Source organism: Myxine glutinosa, chromosome 1 (genome assembly GCF_964187855.1).
Source record: "Myxine glutinosa chromosome 1, kmMyxGlut1.1, whole genome shotgun sequence".
NCBI lineage: Eukaryota > Metazoa > Chordata > Myxini > Myxiniformes > Myxinidae > Myxine > Myxine glutinosa.
In genome coordinates, this window is record NC_136261.1 from 322,999,524 (window position 1) to 323,021,035 (window position 21,512).

General features: G+C 56.8%; 1 protein-coding gene across 3 annotated transcripts in view; it reads right to left on the reverse strand.

Moving 5' to 3' along the window:
• The window catches only part of LOC137411362 (pigment epithelium-derived factor), a 67,948-nt gene that overhangs the window by 4,611 nt on the left and 41,825 nt on the right, over positions 1-21,512 (reverse strand). For all 3 annotated transcript variants that reach the window (XM_078769704.1, XM_078769702.1, XM_078769703.1), the window contains exons 4-6: positions 11,460-11,612; positions 4,008-4,211; positions 3,463-3,605 (exon numbers count right to left, since the gene is read on the reverse strand). In XM_078769704.1, the coding sequence (XP_078625830.1) occupies positions 3,463-3,605; positions 4,008-4,211; positions 11,460-11,612 (500 nt within the window). The remainder of the gene's footprint in view (positions 1-3,462; positions 3,606-4,007; positions 4,212-11,459; positions 11,613-21,512) is intronic.

Sequence of the window (21,512 nt, forward strand, 5' to 3'; positions counted from 1 at the left end):
CGCGATAGGGAATCTACCTGTAATAAATTCTGTGTTTTAGTCCGGTTTGTCGGGTTAAGATGTCTGCTTGTGAACATACCAGGATGTTCGGGTGTTTGATAGTGTAGGGATTAAGTTAAACCCCTGTGTGTCACACCTGGTAATCAAACCTTTGCCCCTTATGGCAATGCACTCATTTAAACACTTAGATAGGTCCCTAGCGCACACACTAATTAATTCCCCTCCCTTACCATGACTTTGGAAGAAACCGGACAGGAAACCAGGCCAGGACACCACCGATGATAGCTACTGCCAGACGCATCACGAACTTGCATAGCAACATGCCAAGGAGGTTGTGATTAGAGGGAAGGAGCTGGGAGGTTCGGTGGAAGGCGCTTATTGGGTGGCGCGCCAAGGCTGACGTCGTAACCCAGGTCATATAAGGGCGCGCCGAACGACATTTTCGCTCTTGCGCGTCCAGCTCTAACTCTTGCACATCCAGCTCGAACTCTTGCACGTCCAGCTCGAACTCTTGCATGTCCAGCTCAAACTCTTGCGCAGCACGTCCCTCTGGTCTTGCTCTAGCTCTTGCGCAGCACGTCCCTCTGAAGCTCTTGCGTTTCTTCTTGGTCTTGAGAGGTCCTGGAGGTCGTTAGTTCACCATCGGCGTGGTGCTTGGAGTGGTGCTCGGTGCTCCTGGAGCTTAGAGTGGTGCACAGACCTCATGGGCGGTCGACGAGGAGCCTGGAGTGGGCTTTGGCCCGGTCCTCCGCGGTGCTGTGGTGCTGGAGCGAGGGACCTCGTGGTGTGCAGCGGAGATTGGAGCTGCGTAGGGACAAGACGACAAGACAGATAAGGACGCACCACATTCACAACCACACGACGATTCTTTTCCTTTCATCCATTCCTGTGTCTCATTTCTGAAGTGAGGTGTGTGGGATCCCAACGTAGGATTTAGTTTATTTGATGGCCGTCGCGTTTGATTGTATCGGGTCCATGGAATAAATCTTTATTTTTGTACATTATATCTTGTCGTTCGTGAGTTCATTAATTCCCTGCAGGATCGAAGCTGCAGTCGGCGCGCTCCAGGTAAGCGCTTTTACCACAGCTTGCACTTCCCTTCTTCCTCCCGCGTTTTATAGCCGAATCCGTGTTTGGTCGTCGCCTCAAGTAAATCTGTTCTGGTCCATCCGCGGTCCCTGGTCTTAACCGGAAGGGTCCGCGCGACAATATATAGCATGTTTCAAAATGTTGTGCACGGATTATGACAAAACTACGTGGATGAGTTGTTTCGTCGACAAGAACGAGCGATTAGATTTTGGTTCAGGTCCGGATCCAGATCTGGCCTATCAGTGGGGTACAAAACATAAACTGTTCAGCCTGGTGGGGGTATGTGCTCTTCCGAGTCCTGTTCTAGTTACTGATGAGTTCACCACGACCACACAGATCAATTTTTCATGATGGTTTTGAGAGGGTGAAAGTTTCACATCGTGGCAACATATTGCTTTGGTTAATCATTCATATGAATCCTTTGACTCATTTCTCAATCATTTTGGGCTGATTATCGCTGTTGAACAGTTCATATAAATGCCAACAATAATGAAATAGAAAAAAAGAGAAGAAAACGCAATGGATCTGCACAGGACTAAATTATGTTTGAAAGCACATAAACTTGGATACATAGGCATAATTACTCAAAATGTGATTATAATATATGGTTTTGGCTAAAAGAAAGACTAAGAGTTGATGCAATCGTGGCCAGGAAGCATACTGTTACGTTTGTAGGGGGTAGTGATACCATAGACCAGGTAGAGTGTATAGATTAGTGTGCTCAGACTGTCGCGAAGAAGAAGAACCACCTCGATGTACTATAAGTAGGGATCCGGTAGACTATGAGTCGTGTAAGTGTACCTTGGTCCCCATTACGAGGAGTGGGGTATGTTAATTAGCTCAGGGATTATGGGTAATTTATCCCCTGTATGTCGTTACGTCTGTACTTTATTCCTATGTCCCTTTTGGTACCACACCATAGACACTAGCCAAAATCGCCCTAATTAAACACACTAATTAATAAAAACTACCCGGAAGCCAGGCATGAAGGACTGCCACTGACAACCCTGATGTCGGAAGCACACAGGCCGAAAGATCTGTGAGGCCACGTCCCGAGGAGCTGTGATTGGGCGGGGTTTGATTGACAGAAAGGACTAGTAGGATGAAACTCGCTGATAGGGTCGGGACGGAGATGTGTTGAGATGATGTCGGAGCCTGAGGAACAAAAGACTGTGTTCCTGATATTTGTCCTTTTGACGCATGGGGAGTTCAGAACGCTCTGACCGACATTTAGCTCCCTTGTGCCTTGTCGTTCTGAAGACCAAAGCAAACGGGCATGATTCCCTCTTGTGCTTTCTCATACTAGACCTCGTACGAACGGTGGCACTTTGCTCTCTGGCTCAAGGAAGCTCATAGTGGACCAGCAGTGTTCCGAGACCTTGCTGGTGGTTGGAAGGCAGAAGAGCCGCGGCCCGGGAATTGCGGTTCTCCGTGCAGAGAACGGATGGACGAGCACGGCGTGGAAGAGAGGGCTGCACGCCTACCGTTCGTTTCGCGCATTAGGCCTGTTTCGCGCCCACAAGCGTGGCCGAGTGAACGAGGGCACCTTGAGACCTGGTTCCGCGCATGGACTTCACGCCAAGGCATGTGTTCCCGTGCATGGACCTCCTGGACCCGTTCGCGGACTGACGAGACCCCACCGGCCAAGTTTAGTTAAGTGCACAGAGACTCATATTTAATTTCAGTTATTTTTCCCTTTCGTCTGTCTTTGGATCCGTTTGTAGGGATGTCGCATTTAGGAATTTAGTTTATCGCGCATTTTCCTTGTACCTGCATTTTATGAAATGGACCTGTTATTTTTGTACATTTTAATATCCGTTTCGTGTGAGTTTATTTATTATAGGTTCGAGGGCTGCCGTTGGAATCCGAAAGGGTAAATTCCGGTTTCCCCCCTCCCTCTTGCTCCCCCACGCGTATTCTCCGCTATATTTTTGAACTGAATGCCTCGGAGTAACAGGTCGTTCGGCTATCCGTTCCTTGGAAAGATTCCAATTACCAGGAACGCGACAATACTTTTAAGCGTACAAAAGTTGGCAAGATCAAGACTCCAGGCAATGTTTTGCCAGACAAATCCTCAAGCAGAGCATTGACTGCTGAACATGAGGTGCAAACTTTCCTGTATACATAAAGCACAGCATTGACAACTTCACTTGAGACTCTAATGAGATATCAGACGAGATAGCAAAACAAATTACTAAGAAAGGTGATGATAAATGACATTTTGTTGTAGATGACATCATGCTGCTTGTACTCACAGGTATGATGTAAAACTTCAACAATACCCCGATAATTACGATCCTGGTACATGTGAAAACTACGACACAATTTGAAACAGCGAAAGATAGGGAGACTATCAAAATAAAGGTACTGTACCTCACAGTTCAAATGTTCATAAACAGCCATCTTGATTTTCCTCTGTGGTCCAAACATCATTTCCACTTGTTTGCTTGTCTGTTTACTTAAGTAAAACCTGGTTTTTGTGGTGTGCATGCTGGAAAATGATTCCATCCACTGACCTGCAATGAGTCATGTTTGTATTTGGAGCTTAAACAACATAAATGGATGGATATTGTTTCTTTTGTTTAATCAAGGGACACAATGTTTTCTGCTAACGTATACAATTGAAATGTGATGCAAATTTCAAATAACGTATTACAAGAAAAATGCACACAAAAATCGCTTTTGGATATACAGTAGGATAACAAAAAAGAAAAACAATATTGCATTTCCCTAGATATTATTTATTTCTAATGCTTTTCACAACCAATCAGGGACGCACAAATGCAAGATATTGTTGTATTTCAAACGAATTGCTAGTGTGTTCACATAAAAAAAATTTAAAGTGATAAACTCTAGTACATTGCAATACTATGGGTTTTTGTTTTTAATACCTATTTTGTTTTCCTTTATGGGCCTACCTTTGAAATAGATGGCACTAAGCAACAAAAGATCCACATTATCTGGAAGATCAGTAAGAAAGTTCTTAATCATGTTGTCTGTTTTCTCTTTTACCCAATCATTTACTCTTTTGATGTCAACTTTCTTGTCTCCCACAAAGTTTTCTGGCTTTGCAGAGTAAATTTTTTCTGCTCTTTCAATAAAGCTTTCCAGCAAAGGCACGTCTGTGAAAGAGAGCATTATCCTTTTATGAGCCATCGGAATAGTCAAGTGATATTGATATTTGATTCATTTTTTTTTTAACAGTGCTTTGTATTTTAAAACTCAATGAGAAGTTTTTACATAGTCAGGAAGTCGCTAAACTTCCGATGTAGGGATAGCATGGACACATTTAATACAACATATGTATAGGTTTAATACAACACAAATCCTCAAACAATCTAGCAAGATGCAAACATATAAACCTTTAAAGTACCTATCAGTTCGCTGTGAGGATTGCACATCCAATAACACGTTAAACTTTTGGACAGCATTGTTGAGCTACAAAACTGATTAAATGAATGATTCAAAACAGCCGTTTTGTAATTCTTCTCTTTTCTTTTCTCTCGAAGTTCTCTTGAACAAGCCCGTGGCATGGAGACAGCCGATCGATCTCCTAGGAGCGACCCAGAGATCCTCACGTCAAGGATGGTGTTACCTCTGCCTTCACCAAATCAGGGCCACAACAAGTTAGAGAGAGAGAGAGAGAGAGAGAGAGAGAGAGAGAGAGAGAGAGAGAGAGAGAGAGACAGAGACAGAGACAGAGACAGAGACAGAGACAGACAGACAAGAGGGAAAGGGCTGGTCCATGGGGACGGATCAGCACTGACGATGACCATGCTGCCCTGACGAATTTGGGCAGCAGAGAAGAATGGGGAAGAATTGGCCCACAGCTTGAGTTAGGGGGTACAACCACCGCGAAGTGGCGTACTCCCCAATAGTTGTCATGAATGCTTGTTGCTATCAGTGCTATACTTGAGTCATTTCTTATTTATTATAATGTATGCTAAATAATCCAGAATTTTGTACCCCTCCCCGACAAAGTACACAATGGAATGTAATTGTCTTTTATGAATGTAATGTAATTTTATGCTCCAATGTTGGAGCATCTGCTGGAAAAGTTAAAGGTTAGGTCCAACAGAAGGTATTTCTTTCCAATGACAGAGGTACACTACATGACCAAAAGTATGTGGACACCCCTTCTAATTAGTGGATTCGACTGTTTCAGCCACACCCATTGTTGACAGGTATATATATAATCATGCACACAGCCATGCAATCTCCATAGACAAACGTTGGCAGTAGAATGGGCCATACTGAAGAGCTCAGTGACTTTCAACATGGCACCGTCATAAGATGCCACCTTTCCAACAAGTCAGTTCGTCAAATTTCTGTGTGGCTAGAGCTGCCCCAGTCAACTGTAAGTGCTGTTATTGTTGAAGTGGAAACGTCTAGGAGCAACAACATCTCAGCCGCAAAGTGGTAGGCCACACAAGCACACGGAATGGGACCACCGAGTGCTGAAGCGCATAGCGTGTAAAAATCGTCTGTCCTCGGGTTGCAACACTCACTACCGAGTTCCAAGCTGCCTCTGGAAGCAACGTCAGCACAACAACTGTTCATTGGGAGCTTCATGAAATGGGGTTCCATGGCCGAGCAGCCACACACAAGCCTAAGATCACCATGCACAATGCCAAGCGTTGGATGGATTGGTGTAAAGCTCGCCGCTATTGGACTCTGTAACAGTGGAAACGCGTTCTTTGGAGTGATGAATCACGCTTCACCGTCTGGCAGTCCGAAGCTGGGTTTGGCAGATGCCAGAACGCTACCTGCCCGAATGCATAGTGCCAACTGTAATGTTTGGTGGAGGAGGAATAATGGTCTGGGGCTGTTTTTCATGGTTCGGATTCGACCCCTTAGTTCCAGTGAAGGGAAATCTTAATGCTACAGCATACAATGACATTCTAGATGATTGTGTGCTTCCAACTTTGTGGCAACAGTTTTGGGAAGGCCCTTTCCTGTTTCAGCATGACAATGCCCCCGTGCACAAAGCGAGGTCCATACAGAAATGGTTTGTTGAGATTGGTGTGGAAGAACTTCACTGGCCTGCACAGAGCCCTGACCTCAACCCCATCGAACACATTTGGGATGAATTGGAACGCCGACTGCAAGCCAGGCCTAATCGCCAAACATCAGTGCCTGACCTCACTAATGCTCTTGTGGCTTAATGGAAGTAAATCCCCACAGCAATGTTCTAACATCTAGTGGAAAGCCTTCCCAGAAGAGTGGAGGCTGTTATAGCAGCAAAGGGGGAGGGGGAGACAAACTCCATATCAATGCCCATAATTTTGGAATGAGATGTTCGATGTTTGGGTGTCCACATACTTTTGGTCATGTAGTGTATGTTGGGGATTTTATTTTTTAACAACTGATTTTCATGGAAAGAAAGAAAAAAAAACTTTTGTTGATCAATACATGTATATTGACAAGATCACACACATATTCCATAAACGTTATAACTACTGTATATGAGATAGCAATACACGTCAAACATGTTGAGTGTGAAATGGACACACACATACATATATACTTATGACTCGTCTCCTCACCTACCCTCCCCAACAATATGGAACCCAGAAAATCACTAAAACCTGTGATTTAAAGTAATATCTGACTTTTTCAGAATCAGTTCAAATATAAATTGCAATTTCAATGTGTCTCAATGTAGCCTTCACCCATCATGGGCTCTTAACCCCCAGGCCATTCGCTCACAGTGAGCCAAATACAGTATATACTGTAGTATTGTGGATCTGATTATTCATTTACATTATATTGTGGGTGCTGCGCACACACGACTCGATTGCCACAGAGGTAGGCCACAACGCGTTTGTATAACAAAGAGTCTTTATTCCAAAGCTCGCACTGCAGCACTGGGCGGGCTCGAGCTTAGAGCCCGCATATATGTGCCGAGGCCACGCCTAGTCCCCGGGCGTGGCCGATCGGTCGGAGGGCGGGGCATGTGCCTTCGATCCCCGCCTGGGCGCTCGCGCCACCCACTGGTGCGCGGAATTATTGCCCCTTGTGCCTGCCACACGCACCCCCCCCCAGAATTCCCGCACACCTGAAGGTGGAGTTTGCGGGGAAGCCGGATGACCCGGCGGAAACGCCCCCTGGCGATGGGTGCAGGGCTGGGGGGTAGCGGGCCAGCGAGGCTGGGGGGTGCCGGGGGTCCGACCGCCGGGTGGCGGCCTCGACGCGGAGGCAGAGCTGCTGGCGGGGGGTGGTCCGGATCGAGGTGGGCCGGCTTGAGGCGGTCCACGGAAATGCGATCCGGGGCACCGCCGATGTCGATGGTGAAAAATTTGTCCCCGGTCTCCAGCACGTGGAAGGGCCCGTCGTACGGGGGCCGTAGCGGTGCCCGGTGGGCGTCGTGCCGGATGAAGACGTACTTTGCCGTGCGAAGCTCCGGGGCGACGTGGGAAGGCAGGCAACCGTGGTGTGCCGTCGGCACCGGGGCGAACCTCCGGGCGGTCTCCTGAAGGGCGGAGCACTGTTGCGCCGCAGACCAAGGAGCCGTGGAGTCGGGGATAAATACACCCGGTACCCGCAGTGGTTGCCCGAAGACCAGCTCCACCGAGGACGCACGCAGCTCGTCCTTGGGCGCCGTCCTGAGGCCCAGCAGGACCCAGGGGAGTCTGTCGACCCAGCCGCCGTCGCGGAGGCTGGCCCGGAGCATGGCCTTCATGGAGCGATGAAAGCGCTCGCACAAGCCATTGGCCTGGGGGTGGTGGGCCGTGGTGCGGTGTAGTTTCACCCCGAGCCCTTGCGCCACCACAGCCCAGAGCTCCGAGGTGAACTGGGGGCCGCGGTCAGACGAGATGTCCGAGGGGGCACCGAACCGGGCAACCCAAGTGGCGATAAAGGCTTGCGCCACCTCAGCCGCAGACGTCGCCGCCAATGGGACGGCCTCCGGCCACCGTGTGGTGCGGTCGACCATGGCGAGGAGGTGGGTGAACCCCCGCGAGGGGGGCAGAGGTCCCACCAAGTCGACGTGGATGTGGTCAAACCGACGCTCGGGCACCGCAAACAGGGCCAACGGGGCCTGGGTGTGGCGGTGGACCTTTGCGCGCTGGCACGCGAGGCACGTCCTGGTCTAGTCACGGACGTCCTTCCGGAGGCCATGCCAGACGAACTTCGCCGCTACGAGCTTCTGGGATGCCTTCCTGCCCGGGTGGGACAGGCCGTGGATGGCGTCGAAAATGGGGCGCCGCCAGCCAGCGGGCACGATTGGGCGAGGCCGGCCGAGGGAGACTTCGCATAGGAGGGCTGCGCCCGCAGCGTCGAACGGCACCTCGGTGACGCGGAGGCCCGTGACGGCGGTCCGCAAGGCCTGGACGCCGGGGTCGGCGGTCTGGTCCTCCGCCATCTGGGCATAGTCGACCCCGAGGTGGACCGCATGCACGACGGACCGGGAAAGGCAATCCGCCACCGGGTTGTCCTTACCTGCCACGTGACGGATGTCCGTCGTGTACTCGGACACGGCAGAGAGGTGACGCTGCTGCCGTGCCGACCATGGCTCGGCGACCTTGGCCATCGCGAACACAAGGGGCTTGTGGTCGACGAAAGCCGTGAACGGGTGGCCCTCCGGCAGATGGCGGAAGTGTCGGACCGCCAGGTGGAGCCCGAGCAGCTCGCGGTCGAAGGTGCTATAACGGCGTTCATGCGGGCGAAGCTGCTGGCTAAAAAACGCCAGCGGTTGCCAAGCACCACGTACCCATTGCTCGTGCACTGCGCCCACCACGTAGTCCAACGCATCGGTGGTGAGGCTGATCGGTGCATCGGGCGCCGGGTGCGCCAGCATGGTGGCGTCCGCCAGGGCCAGCTTTGTGCCCGCAAACGCCACGGCCATCGGCTCCGACCAGGCGATGTCACCTTTGCCCAGCTTGCCCCGGAGGGCCTCGTGCAAGGGGCGGAGGAGCTGGGCGACGTGGGGCATGAAGCGGTGGTAAAAATTTACCATACCCAGGAACTCCTGGAGCCCCTTGATCGTGCGGGGCCGCGGGGAATCCCTGACCGCCTCCACCTTGGCCGGTAAAGGGACGGCTCCGTGCCTGGTGATGCGGTGCCCCAAGAAGTCGATGGTGGCGACGCCGAAACGGCACTTGGCGGGGTTGATGATGAGGCCATGCTGGCCCAGGCATTCGAAAAGCGTGCAGAGGTGGAGCAGGTGCTCCTCCCGGGACGCGCTCGCGACTAGGATGTCGTCCAGGTAGACAAACAGGAAAGGTAAGTTGCGCAAGACGCTGTCCATAAGCCGCTGGAACGCCTGGGCCGCATTCTTCAACCCGAAAGGCATTCTTAGGAACTCGAAGAGGCTGAAAGGGGTGATGACGGCCGTCTTCGGGACGTCGTCCGGTTTGACGGGGACCTGGAGGTAGCCCCGGATGAGATCCACCTTCGAAAACACGGTCGTGTTTGCCAACCGGGCGGAAAAGTCCTGAATATGTGGGACCGGGTAGCGGTCAGGGGTGGTGGCATCATTGAGCTGACGGTAGGCCCCGCACGGCCGCCATCCCCCGTCGGGCTTCGGCACAATGTGCAGAGGAGAAGCCCAAGCGCTGTTGGAGCGCCGTACGATCCCCAGCCGCTCCAGCATGGCGAACTCCGCTTTCGCCCCGGCGAGCTTCGTGGGCTCGAGTCGGCGTGCCCGGGCATAGACCGGCGGCCCGACCGTGGGGATATGGTGCTCCACCCCGTGTTTAACGGCCACCGCTGAGAAGGTGGGCCGCGTGAGGGCCGGGAAACTGGCGAGGAGGCGGGTAAAGTCGTCCGCTGCCGGAAGCGTGCAAACTAAACTCGCCAGGACAGAACCTTCCAGCAAGCCGCTTGGCAAGCCGCTCGGTGAGCCGCTCAGTGAGCCGCTCAATGAGCCGCTCAGCAAACAAGCGAGCGAGCTAAAGGTTTCGGCCTGGACGGGCCGTCTACGCTTCACGTCGACCAACAACCCATTCGCACATAGGAAGTCCACACCAAGCAGTGCCATTGGCACGCTGGCGGTCACGAACGACCATTGAAAGCGCTGCCCTCCGAACCGCAGGCAGAGGCAACGCTTCCCGAATGTGCGGATGGGTGTACCATTGGCAGCAAGCAAAGCGGGGTCCCGGCCCGCGGTTTGCTTGTCGGATGTGGAGGCAGGGGGGGGGGGGGGGACGCTTACCTGCGCTCCTGTATCGCAAAGGAAACGGCGCCTGGACAAGGTGTCCGTGATGAAAAGGAGGCTGCCGGAATGGCCGACGCTCATGGCCGCAAGTGAACGCCGGTCGTTTCCCGACCCGTCAAAAGAGCACGGCGGGTGACACGTTTTAGCCTGGCGGCCGAACCTGGCATGGTAGTAGCACCAGGTTTGCGGCGGTAACGGCCGCGGTGGTGGTGGTGGCGGCGGCGGTAGTGGACGGGGCGTAGCAGCGGCCACGAGGGAAGTCAGGAGCGCTGGAGCCTCTGTGCCGGGATCCACTACGGCAGCACCGTACACCGACCGCGTGTCGCAGGCCGCGAAATACTTGTCGGCCTCTAAGGCCAGGGTGCGGGGTTCCTTTATTTTGGAACCGGCCAGCGCAAGGCGTACCCGTGCAGGTAGCTGGCATAGGAAAAGTGCCTGGAATAAGAAATCCGGGGGCTGGTCTCCGAGCAGGGATAGCATGGAATCCATCCAGACGGATGGTCATGTGTCGCCGAGGGCGGGAAGGTCCAGGAGGCAGTCGGCCCGTTTGATCTCCGTGAGGCCGAACGTGGCGATGAGGAGACGTTTGAGCACCTCATACTTGTTGTTGCCCGGCGGGCGCCGAAGGATGGGCACGACTCGGGCGGCAGTGCCGGGCCCGAGGGCGGCGACCACGTTGTAGTACCGGGTCTCGTCCGCCGTTATGCGTCGGAGGTGGAATTGAGCTTCGGCTTGCAAAAACCAAATGTCGGCGTGCGCTTCCCAAAACTCGGGGAGTTTGACTGCGACGGCGTTGGTAGCCACGGCGCGTTCGGTGGTCAGCAACGGCTGAACCAATCGGGGTCACCAGTGTGGGTGCTGCGCACACACGACTCGATTGCCAGAGAGGTAGGCCACAACGCGTTTGTATAACAAAGAGTCTTTATTCCAAAGCTCGTACTGCAGCACTGGGCGGGCTCGAGCTTAGAGCCCGCATATATGTGCCGAGGCCACGCCTAGTCCCCGGGCGTGGCCGATCGGTCGAAGGGCGGGGCATGTGCCTTCGATCCCCGCCTGGGCGCTCGCGCCACCCACTGGTGCGCGGAAATATTGCCCCTTGTGCCCGCCACAATATTGTACAACCGAGATTGATTGAATTTACCTTCATACAAGACCACAAATGTTGACATATAAATATGCAGATAATGATGAAGATAAAGACCTGCCTTCTCACCTTTCTTAATAAAAATACGAGCCGCAATGCTTGTGCTGTTCAAGGAGTGGATATGTTCAAGAAGTTCCTTGATGGTGGCCTGCCCCTTTGTGTTTTTGAGCCACATTAGATGCAAACATCGAGCCAAAATCAACTCGGTAGGTTCACCTGAGCCTGCAATGCAAGAGCTTCATTGGAAGTTGGAAACAGATCGGTCATTTGCAATAGAAGGGTGTGGCGGTTACCTGCACATAAGGTAACCGCCACATGCGGTTACCTGCACATAAGGTAACCACATGTGGCGTTTACCTTATGTGCAGGTAACCATTACCTTATTTGGGCATAATACACGCGCACGGGCCTGTTGGACTTGTGGTGTGCGGACGTGACGCACGCACGGTTGCCGGACCCACGCCCTCCGAAGAGGGCTTTTGGCTTTATATAAGCGTGCCGACTTCCGTTCGGGTTTAGTGTGCTGGATCTTGCTGTTTGAATAAACCAACTTCGAACCCTACGAATGGCCTCGTTCTCTCGCCTTCCGCGACTCCTAAACTGGTGACCCCGACGTGATCTGAACACGCAACCTTCTGAAACAGAAGTTTAGGAGTCGCGGAAGGCGAGAGAACGAGGCCATTTGTAGGGTTCGAAGTTGGTTTATTCAAACAGCAAGATCCAGCACACTAAACCCGAATGGAAGTCGGCACGCTTATATAAAGCCAAAAGCCCTCTTCGGAGGGCGTGGCTCCGGCAACCGCGCGTGCGTCACGTCCACACAACCAAAAGTCCAACAGGCCCGTGCGCGTGTATTATGCCCAAATAAGGTAATGGTTACCTGCACATAAGGTAACCGCCACATGCGGTTACCTGCACATAAGGTAACCGCCACAAGGGCATCATAAATACATCGTTATTTTATAAAGACAACAAAACACTTGGAGCACCTCTAAAAATGTGTATTTACCCCCCAAATGTAGAGATGTTGTGGCGGACACGAAAGCCCACTGGCGTGGTGACATCATTCCGCGCACCAAGTGGGCGGCGGCCACGCCCGAGGGATGGGCGTGGCCTGAGGATATACACGGGGCGCGCAGCCCGGAGCGCGCTAGTGTTACAGTGAGCTCCTCAAATAAAGACGCTTATAAGTTACCGCTTGTCCGCTTCCTCCTTGCTCGCAAGCAGCGCGCGTAACGCCGCGCTTTACTGGTGACCCCGACGTTGGATCTGCCGGAGCGATCCTTCCACACACGACGCCATTGCCAGGGCCAACAACGCAATGTCGATTAAACTTCCCGAATTTTGGGAGGCCCAGGCCGAAGTCTGGTTCGTCCAAGCCGAAGCCCAATTTCAGCTTCGGCGCCTCACCGGCGACGACACGCGCTACTGCCACGTCGTTGCCTCCCTCGGGCCCGGCACGGCCGCTCGAGTTGTGTCCGTCCTTCGCCACCCACCGGACGGCCACAAGTACGAGGCACTCAAGCGGCTACTCCTAGCCACGTTCGGCCTCACGGATGACGCACGGGCCGACCGCCTCCTGGATCTCCCCGAGCTCGGCGACATGCGCCCGTCAGTCCGAATGGACCATATGCTGTCACTGTTGGGCGACGAAGCCCCCGGTTCTCTATTCCGGGCGCTTTTCCGTCGCCAACTTCCAGCGCAGGTTCGCCTCGCGTTGGCCGGGACCGTGCTAACGGAACCCCGAGCATTGGCAGCCGAGGCGGACAGGTACTTCGTGGCTTCGGACACGCGGGCGAGAGCCAGTGCGGCCGTCACGGACCTCGAGGCTGATGCTGCTGATGATGCTGATCCACAGCATCAGCTTACACAGCATACGCAGCATGATGATACGCACCTCGTCACCGCCGCCACGCCCCGCCCACCACCGCGGCGAAAACCGCCACCGCGGGGAAAACCGCCAACTCCACCGGCCTGGCGGAGCCAGCCGCACTCCTCCAGCTCCACCACCTGGTGCTGGTTCCACGCCAAGTTCGGCCACGAGGCTCGGCAGTGTCATCCACCATGCTCCTTCAACAGGTTGGCAAACGCCCGGGCCGGCGCTCAATAGTGGCGTTGAGCGCCGGCCGTTCGAACAGCCTGCTGTTCATAACGAACACCTTATCCGGGCGCCGTTACCTGTGCGACACAGGAGCGCAGGTGAGTGTCATTCCTGCCGGTACGTCGGACAAGCACGCCGCGGGCGGGGGCCCCGCGCTGCTTGCCGCGAACGGGACGCCTATCCGTACATACGGAAAACGCTGCCTCTCTCTGCGGTTCGGAGGGCAGGTTTTCCGATGGACGTTCGTCACCGCCGACGTGCCCATGGCACTGCTTGGCGCGGACTTCCTGTGCGCTAATGGGCTCCTGGTCGACGTAAAGCGCAGATGTCTTGTCCAGGCCGAGACGTTCAGCTCGCTCGCTTGTGCGCTGCTCAGCTCGTCGAGCAGCTCAACGAGCGGCTCGCCGAGCGGCTTGCCAAGCGGCTTGCCGAACAGTTCGGTTCCGGCCACGTTGATCTGTACGCTTCCGGCAGCGAACGAATTCACCCGCCTCCTCGCCGGCTTCCCGGCCCTCACGTGGCCCACCTTCTCGGCGGGAGCCATCAAGCACGGGGTGGCCCATCACATCCCCACCGTCGGGCCACCGGTCTACGCCCGGGCACGCTGCCTCGAGCCGACGAAGCTGGCGGTGGCAAAAGCAGCGTTCGCTACCCTGGAGCGACTCGGCATCGTTCGGCGCTCGGAGAGTGCTTGGGCGTCGCCGCTGCACATCGTGCCGAAGCCCGGCGGGGGATGGCGACGGTGCGGGGACTATCGCCGTCTCAATGACGCCACCACTCCCGACCGCTACCCCGTCCCCCACATTCAGGACTTTTCTGCCCGTTTGGCGGGCATGTCCTTCTTCTCGAAGGTGGACCTCATACGCGGCTACCATCAGGTCCCCGTCAGGCCGGAGGACATCCCGAAGATGGCGGTCATCACGCCATCCGGACTCTTCGAGTTCCTGCGGATGCCCTTCGGTCTGAAGAATGCGGCTCAGGCGTTCCAGCGACTGATGGACAGCGTCCTGCGCAACTTGGATTTTGTCTACGTCTACCTGGACGATATCCTCGTCGCCAGCGCGTCCCGCGAAGAGCACCTACACCACCTCCGCACGCTCTTTGAACGCCTGGGCCAGCATGGCCTGATTGTGAACCCCGCAAAGTGCCGGTTCGGCGTCGCCGTAATCGATTTTCTGGGGCACCGTGTCACCAGGCACGGAGCCGTCCCCCTGCCGGCCAAGGTGGAGGCGGTGAAGGGGTTTCCGCGCCCCCGCACGATCAGAGGGCTGCAGGAGTTCCTGGGCATGGTGAACTATTACCATCGGTTCCTGCCCCGTATCGCCCAGCTCCTGCGCCCCCTGCACGAAGCTCTCCGAGGTAAGCCGGGCAAAGGTGACGTTACCTGGACCGAGCAGATGGACACGGCGTTCACGGGCGCGAAGCTCGCCTTGGCTAACGCCACCATGCTCGCGCACCCGGCGCCCGATGCACCGATCGCCCTCACCACCGACGCCTCGGACTACGCGGTGAGCGCGGTGCACGAGCAATGGGTGCGTGGAGCTTGGCAACCGCTGGCGTTCTTTAGCCGGCAGCTTTGCCCGCCCGAACGCCATTACAGTACCTTCGACCGCGAGTTGCTCGGGCTTCACTTGGCGGTCCGACACTTCCGCCATCTGCTCGAGGGCCGTGCGTTCGCGGCCTTCGTCGACCACAAGCCGCTGATCTTCGCGATGGGCAAGGTCACCGAGCCGTGGTCGGCCCGGCAGCAGCGTCACCTCTCGGCCGTGTCCGAGTACAGGACGGACATCTGGCACGTCGCGGGGAAGGACAACCCGGTGGCGGATTGCCTTTCCCAGGCCGTCGCCCACGCAGTCCACCTCGGCATCGACTATGCCCGGATGGCAGCGGACCAGGCCGCTGACCCCGACGTCCAGGCCTTGCGGACCGCCGTCACGGGCCTCCGCATCACCGAGGTGCCGTTCGACGGCGCGGGCACGGCCCTCTTGTGCGACGTCTCCCTCGGGCGGCCTCGCCCCATCGTGCCCGCAGGCTGGCAGCGCCAGGTGTTTGACGCCATCCACGGCCTGTCCCACCCGGGCGCGAGGGCCTCCCAAAGGTTGATCGCCGACAAGTTCGTCTGGCATGGCCTCCGGAAGGCCGTCCGCGGCTGGGCCAGGACGTGCCTCGCGTGCCAGCGCGCCAAGGTGCACCGGCACACCCAGGCCCCGTTGGCCCCGGTCACGGTGCCGGCACGCCAGTTTGACCACGTCCACGTGGACCTGGTGGGACCTCTGCCCCCCTCGTGGGGTTTCACCCACGTCCTCACCATTGTGGACCGCACCACCCGGTGGCCGGAGGCCGTGCCCTTGGCGTCGACGACGGCGGCGGACGTCACGCAGGCTTTCATCGCCACCTGGGTCGCCCAGTTCGGCGCCCCCTCAGACATCTCGTCCGACCGCGGCCCCCAGTTCACCTCGGAGCTCTGGGGGGCGGTCGCGCAGGGGCTCGGGGTCCGGTTGCACCGAACCACGGCCTACCACCCCCAGGCTAACGGCCTGTGTGAGCGATTTCACTGGTCATTGAAGGCCACGCTCCGGGCCACCCTCCGCGACGGCGGCTGGGTCGACAGGCTCCCCTGGGTCCTGCTGGGCCTCCGGACGGCGCCCAAGAAGGACCTGCGCGCATCCGCGGCGGAGTTGGTCTTCGGGCAACCGCTGCGGGTGCCGGGCGAGTTCCTCCCCGACTCCACGGCACCATGGTCCGCGGCACAGCAGCGCTCCGCTCTGCAAGAGACCGCCCAGAGGTTCGCCCCTGTGCCAACGGCATGCCACGGGCACCCACCGACGCACGTCGCCCCGGAGCTTCGCATGGCGGAGTACGTCTTCGTCCGCCACGATGCCCACCGGACACCACTGCAGCCCCCGTACGACGGGCCTTTCCGCGTGCTGGAGACCGGGGCGAAGCACTTCACCCTGGACATCGGCGATACTCCTGACCGCGTTTCTGTAGACCGCCTCAAGCCGGCCCACCTGGACGTGGACCATCCACCGCCAGTGGCCCGACCCCCGCGTCGGGGCCGCCCCCCTGCGGGCGGACCCCCGGCACCGCCCAGCCCCGCCGCCACACCGCCCCCCGGTCCTGCACCCATCCCAGGGGCAGCCAGGGGCATCCCACCTGGCATCCCTGCACCCCGGACGCCGCCGATCGCCAGGGGGCGCTTCGGCCGGGTCATCCGTTTGCCCCGCAAACTGGCCCTCCAGGTGCCCGGGAATTCTGGGGGGGCGTGTGTGGCGGACACGAAAGCCCACTGGCGTGGTGACATCATTCCGCGCACCAAGTGGGCGGCGGCCACGCCCAAGGGGTAGGCGTGGCCTGAGGATATACACGGGGCGCGCAGCCCGGAGCGCGCTAGTGTTACAGTGAGCTCCTCAAATAAAGACGCTTGTAAGTTAACGCTTGGCCGCTTCCTCCTTGCTCGCAAGCAGCGCGCGTAACGCCGCGCTTTAATGTACTCATTATCATACTACAAGTTGATTGAATGGATAATGCCTTTTGTTACTCCCTCCAGGGAGTAATGCATTCGTTCGTGTCGGTGTGTGTGTCTGTGCGTGTGTGTGTTCGTGTGTTTGTGAACAAGATATCTGGAAAAGTTCTGAACGGATTTTGATGAAAATTGGTGGGATGATTGCCCTTGGGATAAGGAAGAATTGATTAGTTTTTGGTGAAGCTCAGGATATTATTCCGGATCCAGGAATTTTTTGAAGGATTGTTTACCATTGGAAGATAGGGCTCATTTTTTTTTTAACATTACCTTCTATATATTCTATATTTAACATTGTGTTTTGAAAATAGTTTTCATATTTGTTGTAAATGTAGTTTAAACTCGTGGTTATGCATTCGAGCGGTGTATTTTGTTAGCAGAGTCATATTCAAGGTTCTTTTTTTCTATTCTAATAAAGACATATTCTGTCATTTTGAAACCACCAAAGTGTGTATTAGGTTTCCCCGTTTCATAAAATGTATCGCTTGATACGTATAATGCTTTAAAACCTCTTTTTTTTTCTTTTTCTTTTTTTACCTCAGAAGAGATATCAACATTTACCTCAGCGAATGTCATTCGCGGTGTCAGTATTTGATGAACTTATGAAGACTTAGGTGACTTATAAGTGTGACAAGCATGTGCACGGGATTCTTCCCAGAAGAATGAGTGGTCGCATTAGTTTGTACGACCTAAAATGAGCGAATTTTGTTTTCACGTTTGGGCCAGTTTTACATGTTGTATCCCTCAGGAATGAAACGAACGTTTTCCTGGCTTACAATTTTATTTGAAGTCACACATGCCTCAAAATACACTCACCTATATGGAATTGAACGCTGAATCCGACAATGTAAGTGAAATTGCCTTGTTCTTTTTTATTTAACATTATCTTCTGTATATTCTAAATATATATATATATATATATATATATATATATATATATATATATATATATATCTGTGCAGTGTCTGTCTTGTGTTGTGTTGTCACTGAACTACTCCCTCAAACTTTTGTGAAATCGTACTATTCCAACTTGACCCACGGCGGGAGTATGCGCTCTACTGAGTGGCGTTCTAGTTTCATCAGTGATTGGCTGTCAACATATGCTGATTGGTCTTCTCAAGCTCTCCAAATACTGCACTGAAGTGCGGTGCTATGCGCACGACTTGTTTGCCAAGAAGAGAAGCAACAACGCAGGTAACCAAAAAAGAGTCTTTATTACAAAGCTCAACTATAGCACTGAGGTGCTCGGGGCTGCGCGCCCTGTGTATATCCCGAGGCCACGCCTACCCCTCGGGCGTGGCCGACACCCTCTTGGTGCGCGGAATGATGTTACCGCACCAGCGAGCCATCGTGTCCGCCACACGCGCCCCCCCCCCCCCCCCCAGAATTCCCGCGCACCTGAAGGGTCAATTTGCGGGGCAAACGGATGACCCGGCCAAAGCGCCCTTTGGCGGCTGGCGGCATTTGGGATGCCGGGATGTCATCTGGGATGCCTCCGGCGGCACCTGGGATGGGTGCAGGACCGGGGGGGGGGGGGGGCGTGCCGGCGGGGCCGGGCGGTGCCGGAGGTCCGCCCACCGGGGGGCGGCCCCAACGCGGGGGCCGAGCCACTGGCGGGGGGTGGTCCACGTCAAGATGGGCCGTCTTGAGGCGGTCCACGGAAACGCGGTCAGGAGTACCGCCGATGTCGAGGGTCAGGTGTTTCGCCCCGGTCTCCAGCACGCGGAAGGGCCCGTCGTACGGGGGCCGCAGCGGTGTCCGGTTGGCGTCGTGGCGGAAGAACATGTACTCCGCCGTGCGAAGCTCCGGGGCGACGTGCGTTGGCGGGCACCCGTGGTGCGCCGTCGGCACCGGAGCGAACCTCCGGGTGGTCTCCTGCAGTGCGGAGCGCTGCTGCGCCGCGAAACATGGTGCCGTGGAGTCGGGGAGGAAATCGCCCGGCACCCGCAGCGGTTGTCCGAAGACCAACTCCACCACGGATGCGCGCAGGTCGTCCTTGGGCGCCATCCGGAGGCCCAGCAGGACCCAGGGGAGCCTGTCGACCCAGCTGCCGTCGTGCAGGGTGGCCCGGAGCGCGGCCTTCAAGGAGCGGTGGAAGCGCTCGCACAGGCCGTTGGCTTGGGGGTGGTAGGCCGTGGTGCGGTGCAGCTGGACGCCGAGCCCCCGCGCGACCGCCCCCCAGAGCTCCGAGGTCAACTGGGGGCCGCGGTCGGACGAGATGTCCGAGGGAGCGCCGAACCGGGCAACCTAGGTGGCGATGAACGCCTGCGCGACGTCCGCCGCCGTTGTTGCCGCCAAAGGCACGACCTCCGGCCACTGGGTGGTGCGGTCCACCATGGTGAGGACGTGGGTGAAACCCCGCGAGGGGGCAGAGGTCCCACCAAGTCCACGTGAACGTGGACGAACCGACGTTCGGGCACCGTGAACGGGGCCAACGGGGCCTGGGTGTGGCGGTGCACCTTTGCGCGCTGGCACGCGAGGCACATCCTGGTCCAATCGCGGACGGCCTTCCGGAGGCCATGCCAGACGAACTTGTCGGCGACCAACCTCTGGGAGGCCTTTGTGCCCGGGTGGGACAGGCCGTGGATGGCGTCAAAAACCCGGCGCTGCCAGCCCGCGGGCACGATGGGGCGAGGCCGCCCGAGAGAGACGTCGCACAAGAGGGCCGTGCCCGCACCGTCGAACGGAACCTCGGTGACGTGGAGGCCCATGACGGCGGTCCGCAATGCCTGGACGTCGGGGTCGGCGGTCTGGTCCGCCGCCATCCGGGCATAGTCGATCCCGAGGTGGACCACATGGGCGACGGACCGGGAAAGGCAATCCGCCACCGGGTTGTCCTTTCCCGCGACGTGCCGGATGTCCGTCGTGTACTCGGACACGGCCGAGAGGTGACGCTGCTGCCGGGCCGACCATGGCTCTGTGACCTTGGCCATCGCGAAGACCAGGGGCTTGTGGTCGATGAAGGCGTGAACGAACGGCCCTCGAACAGATGGCGGAAGTGCCGGACCGCCAGGTGGAGCCCGAGCAACTCGCGGTCAAAGGTGCTGAACCGGCGTTCGTGCGGGCGAAGCTGCCGGCTGAAAAACGCCAGCGGTTGCCAAGCACCACGCACCCATTGCTCGTGCACCGCGCCCACTGCGTAGTCCGACGCATCGGTGGTGAGGGCGATCTGTGCATCGAGCGCCGGGTGCGCGAGCATGCTGGCGTTATCCAAGGCGAGCTTCGCGCCCGCGAACGCCGCGTCCATCTGCTCGGTCCAAACAACGTCACCTTTGCCCGGCTTCCCCCGGAGGGCCTCGTGCAGGGGGCGCAGGAGCTGGGCGACGCGGGGCAGGAAACGGTGGTAAAAGTTCACCATGCCCAGAAACTCCTGGAGCCCCCTGATTGTGCGGGGGCGCGGAATCTCCTTGACCGCCTCCATCTTTGCCGGCAAGGGGGTGGCCCCGTGCCTGGTGACGCGGTGCCCCAAAAAGTCGATTTTGGCGATGCCGAACCGGCACTTGGCGGGGTTTACGATCAGGCCATGCTGGCCCAGGCATTCGAAGAGCGTGCGGAGGTGGCGGAGGTGCTCTTCGCGGGACGCGCTTGCGACGAGGATGTCGTCCAGGTAGACGTAAACGCAATCCAAGTCACGCAAGATGCTGTCCATCAATCGTTGGAACGCCTGAGCCGCATTCTTCAAACCGAAGGGCATCCGAAGAAACTCAAAGAGGCCGAATGGTGTAATGACGGCCGTCTTCGGTATGTCCTCCGGCCTGACGGGGACCTGGTGGTACCCGTGGATGAGGTCCACCTTAGAAAAGAAGGACATTTTCGCCAACCGGGCGGAAAATTCCTGAATGTGAGGGACCGGGTAGCGGTCGGGGGTGGTGGCATCGTTGAGGCGGCGGTAGTCCCCGCACGGCCGCCATCCCCCGCCGGGCTTCGGCACGATGTGCAGTGGCGACGCCCAAGCGCTCTTGGAGCGCCGTACGATGCCCAGCCGCTCCAGCGTAGCGAACTCCGCCTTTACCACCGCGAGCTTCGTCGGCTCGAGGCGGCGTGCCCGGGCGTAGACCGGTGGCCAGACGGTGGGGATGTGATGTTCCACCCCGTGCTTGACGGCCACCGCCGAGAAGGTGGGCCGCGTGAGGGCCGGGAAGCTGGCGAGGAGGCGGGTGAACTCGTCCGCTGCTGGAAGTGTACAGACCAACCTCGCCGGGATCGAACCGCTCAGCAGGCCGCTTGGCGAGCCGCTCGGTGAGCCGCTCAGGGAGCTGCCCAACGAACTGCTCAGTGTGCAAGCAAGCGAGCTGAACGATTCGACCTGGACGAGGCGTCTGTTCTTCACGTCCACCAACAGCCCATTTGCACATAGGAAATCCGCACCGAGCAATGCCATGGGCACGCTGGCGGTTACGAACGTCCATTGAAAGCGTTGCCCTCCGAACCGCAGGGAGAGGCAGCGCTTCCCGAATGTGCGTATGGGTGTACCGTTGGCGGCAAGCAACGCGGGGCC